This window comes from Ruditapes philippinarum, unplaced genomic scaffold (assembly GCF_026571515.1).
Source record: "Ruditapes philippinarum isolate M1 unplaced genomic scaffold, ASM2657151v2 ctg6097_1_1_1_1, whole genome shotgun sequence".
Lineage (NCBI taxonomy): Eukaryota > Metazoa > Mollusca > Bivalvia > Venerida > Veneridae > Ruditapes > Ruditapes philippinarum.
This window is the reverse complement of record NW_026853736.1, coordinates 1-5456: the sequence shown is the minus strand read 5'-3', so window position 1 is coordinate 5456 and position 5456 is coordinate 1. Positions and strand designations below refer to the sequence as shown.

At 31.9% G+C, this 5456-nt stretch overlaps 1 protein-coding gene across 2 annotated transcripts; it reads left to right on the top strand.

Moving 5' to 3' along the window:
* The first annotated feature begins 2514 nt into the window (after positions 1-2514).
* Positions 2515-3997, top strand: LOC132737658 (uncharacterized). 2 transcript variants are annotated; one of them, XM_060724989.1, is made up of 3 exons: positions 2515-2682; positions 3059-3229; positions 3701-3996. In XM_060724989.1, exons 1-3 carry the CDS (start codon positions 2559-2561, stop codon positions 3928-3930), a joined length of 525 nt encoding a protein of 174 aa, XP_060580972.1. In that variant the 5' UTR covers positions 2515-2558; the 3' UTR covers positions 3931-3996. The 2 variants fall into 2 exon arrangements, with proteins under 2 accessions (XP_060580972.1, XP_060580971.1); XM_060724988.1 differs by having other exon boundaries at positions 3059-3997.
* The last annotated feature ends 1459 nt before the right edge of the window (positions 3998-5456 follow it).

Genomic DNA, 5456 nt, shown 5'->3' with positions numbered 1-5456 from the left:
GTGACCTGGACGTCATTTTCGGCATCATTTCCAAGACAAATATTGCTCGATTCGAAAAGGAAAAAAGCAGTAAGTACTTTATTTCTGCACCGATTTCTTTGGGATATGCACCATTCTTTGAAGAAAAATATAAGCTTGTCATAGAATAGTGTCTTTCCTTCAGTATATGAGCCGTTTCATCAAAGACTTTGCATAACCTTGAAAGTTGCTTGTATACGAGCGGACTTCATTTGCAAGCTATTTCGTTTTCTTATATAACCTGACCTACGCCATGATTTAAAAGTCGTTATTACATCAACCGGGAGTACGGAAGGCAAAATCCTACTTAAATATGTTTATATTGCAATTATTTTGGCGTAAATCTGAACTTTTTCTTCAATTGACAATTATGGCGCCAGTTTCAAGCCAAAAATTTGAACTACAGTTTAAAGCAGTTTTCAGAATTGGTTACAAGCTTGTATAAATTTATTATTCTCACAGCTTACATTGTATGAGTGTTAAAATGAAATTTCACTCATGATATATGAAAATAAATTTTAAATGACAATGTGACTTCATTGAAGTATGTTATATTAGAAGTTCGAAATTTTCATTAAAGTATAATATAATAATCCATATAATGCGATCATTTAATCTTAGAAAAGCAATGTACGTTTTTTTTTTAAATTTGCTTTGTTTTTTCTCTTGTTGGTAGTCCTGCAAAAAGAGGAATATAAGAAAGGCGAGGTATAATCATTTTACAATCCATTTTCTTTAATTGACAACTGCAGCTTTATTTTACTGGAAGTTGTATTTGTTGCGTGTTTTTAAACACTACATGTAATGTTTTTGACGTATCCGTACAAAAATCACTTTCAGGGAATTTTTTTTAATTAGTACTGGCTAAATAAAAAACAGTGCAGACCATTATCAAACAATAATGTTGTACCGGCTGATCTTGGTATGCACTGGTCACGTGGGTAGATTCTGAAGCATGCTGAAAATTAAAACTATAGATCAAGTTAACTAGTTTCGTGTCACAAATGTTGCAGTTAAATTAAACAAAATTGAAATGATCAGTCCACTGAAAAGAAATAACCTATCCATTTACAATTTACTTTGTGTATATAATTCCAAAACAGTTTAGCTATAAATGTTCAAAATCACATAATAACATCAAATACATAAAAGAGAATCCTTGCCAAAGGGTAAATCTGTAACAATTTTGAAACGAACCATTCATATCTATTAAACTACTGTCTCACGCAAGTAAGACAATGGGTCCAAGTAAGACTCTAGACTTCTTTCTGCTGATTCTTATATTACCATTTTCTTATTCCTATGTCGACCCCGTGACCTTGACCTTGATTCAAAGGATGGTAGCCCTAGAAACGAGAGGTATGTTGATACGTTCAATTCTTTAAGTTTAATTTATTTCGTCTTAGAAGAACATTTGTATCTGTTGTGTTGAATTTGTTAACATATTGAGTGTCAGATTTTAAGTAAACCATATAGTTTAATTGAAAGGAGGATTTAAATATAATTATAATCAAGTACAAAAGCATCAATAGCTACCATAAATTACTAAAATGTCAGTGACATGCATTGTCCACTAAGCAACAATTTTGTTAATGAAATACTGTCTTAAATTTGATTGCAACAAATTAAAGCGACTTACTCCTGGTGAAGTATGCAGTTTATACAATTTTCATTTTAGGTGACATGAACAAGCAGTTGTGGATGGCAGGGGTGGCCTAGCGGTTAATTTGTCTGCCTGTCAACCCAGAGATCATGGATTCGAGCCCTACTCGGGTAACGATTATGATTTCTCATATGACACCATTACTGGTTGGTTCCAGGAAGCGGACTCAACTGTGCTTAATATAAGTTGCAAGAACTTGTTTAGCAATCGAGCCAAAATAAATTTGCTTAAACTAAGAAACTTTGGTAAACAACTAGACAATTTACCTATCTTTAATAGAGGATTTTATGGCTTACTTTTTAGACAAAGAAAAATCCATAGTAATTGAGCGATTGACTAAACAACTTGGTGACTAGGCGGAAAAAAATGCAAGTCATGGAACTCACTATTATAAACCTCACGAAAGACGTAGCTAAACTTTCCAGTACACGCCAAGAGAAAGACGATACATTTCCGAAGCTGCATCATAATCCGATTTACATAATTATATTACACGATACCACAGTCTAGTTTAATTAACAATACTTAATTACAAACGAACGTGTAATACTTTACACTTGCAATATTTACATTTGAATCAGCTCCTTTATTGTCTTATTGAAATTTAAAAAAAACAACAACATAACGAAGAATTTGAAAATGTGATATATACATGAAGATAATTATCTCTTTGTTTATTTAATTTTTCTTACTATCTTTTTATTTCTTTCTTTTAAATTTGCTTCTCTTGACATATTACAAAATGTCGTAGGCGTAATATTCACGACGTAAGTTCATACTTATCCAAATTTAGATTGTCTTATCAGACATAGAATTAAAGCTTGTACATTAAATGGCATTGATAAGTGTTCTTTTCCACTTCAATACAAGCAAGAAAATGGCACCGAATAACGCCATCAACTCCTTTCTGCTTATGCTTTTGCTGTTTCCATTTTCCTTTTGTTATGACGGCTCCGAAACAATTACTCTGATTCAAAGGATGGAAACTCTCGAAAAAAGAGGTAAATTGGTACATTTAACTTATAGTTTTCATATTATCTTTTTCATTTGTTTAGTAAATCTTTTGATTACATATGGAGAATTAGATTCCATTCATAGCCATATTAAGTGAATTGAATATGGAGGATGATTTTAATACGATCATGATTAAGTGCTTAGTACATGTATGAATTTTTTTCCCCTATGCGACAGAATTTTCCCACTATGCTACTGTAATGTCTATGAAATGCTTCCTTAAATTTATATATATCATTATTAATGTAATTTGTACATAAAAAAGATAGACAACAGATTTAAGTGTCGATAGGGTAATTTGCTGTATGTATACACCTACACAATTTACCTTTACTCTGAAGAACTTCATGACTTACATTTCAGACAAAGAAAAATCCATAGTAATTGACCGTTTGACGAAAACAATTGCTGACCAGGAGAGAAAGATACAAGTCATGGATCAAACTATTGAAAACATCATGAAAGACGCGACACAATTTTCTTATACACAACAAGAAAAGTACAAAAGATCCACTAAGCTTCAACATGACCTAAGTAAGTTGCCAGAGAAAAACAGAAATTTACTACAATTTACAAGTAATGATAAAGACAAAATACTGTTACAAGTTAAATCAACAGTATCTGATAAAACCCGAAAACCATCCAGTTACTCAAGTTTTTATGCAAATGAAAGACAAACGAAAAAAGAGTCATTAGAATTCAAGAAATCTAGTGAACAAATGGTTAAAAACATGTCTATATCCATCGAAAGAACAGGTAATAATGGAGAATGGAACATACAAAACAGAAATGAGCAATTAGGACGGAGTAAGGGACGTTTTGTAGCAAACATAGAAGGTCCAGTAGCATTCCATGCAGTGTCTGATAAGCACAATATTACACATCTTGGATCAAATGAAAATATCAAATTTGAGACAATTCTTCTGAATGTTGGTGGAGGCTACCACAGTCAACATGGTTTATTTATTGCACCAAAAGCCGGAATATATCTTTTTTCCACTTCAGTGGTGACGTCTGGAACAAAGCTCTATGCACGGATAACGAAAAATGGTGCCCCCCTTGCGAAAGCCTTTGGTCTAGGAAATACTGTAATGAATGCACAAGGTTCTGTTACTGTGACAACTCAAATGAATATTGGAGATGAAGTTTGGGTTAAACATATATATCCTCCAGATGGAAGTTTATGGGGTGAACGATTGACAAGTTTTACAGGGGTTTTGATATCAAACAATTAAACATTTATATTAATCTTGTCAAATAATGAAAAATGGTATATCAACACTGAATACTTTTAAGAATAAATAAGATTTGATCTTACAGGCGTAGACAATTTTTCTTTCCAATAAAAGTGACATCCAAATATCTCAAATATTTATGTTAGTCGTTGATTTCCGAAATAGTAATACATTGTATATAAACAATCGTTCCTACAATAATGCTGTTGCACTCGTTCAGAAATACGGTTTACTTTAATAATAATGTTGCAATAACAACAACAACAAATGTAAGGTACAGTTATCAAACTAGTAATAAGATTTTCCAAAATAATTGCGCAATCTACATCTTTTTAAAAATAATGTTACAGTACAAGGTACAATTTTCCAAAATAATGGTGCCAGCTACGATCTTCCGGAACACCCCTGCACGCTACAATTTTCAAAAAATTACAACAATCTGCCGGAACACCCCTGCACGCTACAATTTTCTATAAATTACAACAATCTGCCGGAACACCCCTACACGCTACAATTTTCTATAAATTACAACAATCTGCCGGAACACCCCTACACGCTACAATTTTCCATAAATTACAACATTCTGCCGGAACACCCTTACACGCTACAATTTTCCATAAATTATAACAATCTGCCGGAACACCCCTAAACGCTGCAATTTTCCATAAATTATAACAATCTGCCGGAACACCCCTGCACGCTACAATTTTCCATAAATTACAACAATCTGCCGGAACTCCCCTGCACTCTAAAATTTTCCAAAATAATGGTGCAAGCTATAATCTTCCAAAATAATGGCACAAGCTACAATCTTTCAAAAATGATGTAAGCTACAATCTTTCAAAATAATGGAGCACGCTTCAATCTTTCGGAATACTCGGGTATCACGCTGCAATTAAGGTAACTTGACCAAAACAAAATGGCTGCTGTGTAAAAAAAATGTTATTCACTTTTTTCTTCCTGGTTTCTTTGAGATAAAAAACTCAACTTTTTTAACCTATTAAATGTAACAAGTACATTGTACAGCATTTGTAAGGAAAAAATAAAATAATAAGAATATAAATGTTTTGAAGTGTTACCTTGTACAAGAAGTGTCTTTTTTTATGCCAATTTCCTGAAGTTTTCAATCCAAAAATTAAGATTTAAAAACACTGGTTTTTATCTATAACATAATCAGCTGTCAAAATAAAGTAGTCCATGATAAAAGTATGGTGGGTAAATATGAACATCATACTGTTATAATCTGTTATCTGGTTTGCTGAAAATGATAAAGTGAAATAAATAGGGTTTCCTTTTATCAATTCAATATTAATGATTTACTGACAATAGATGATATAAAATTGTATATTATTCAATACATCTTTAATGTTTAGACTATTAAATATGCACTTTTAAAAATCATAAATAAAAAGTTATAATATGTAATATAAATTTAAAAAACTGAATAATGTAAAAGAAATGAATAATGTAGTTTATTGTCTGTAACTTTTCATATTATCAATTATTAGGGGGAGCGGTGGCTTTTT

Coding starts and splice junctions, on each gene's coding strand:
- LOC132737658 (XM_060724988.1), top strand. CDS start 2,559: ATGGCACCGAATAACGCCATCAACTCCTTTCTGCTTATGCTTTTGCTG. Junction 2,683..3,058: donor GGAAACTCTCGAAAAAAGAG/GTAAATTGGTAC, acceptor CTTACATTTCAG/ACAAAGAAAAATCCATAGTA.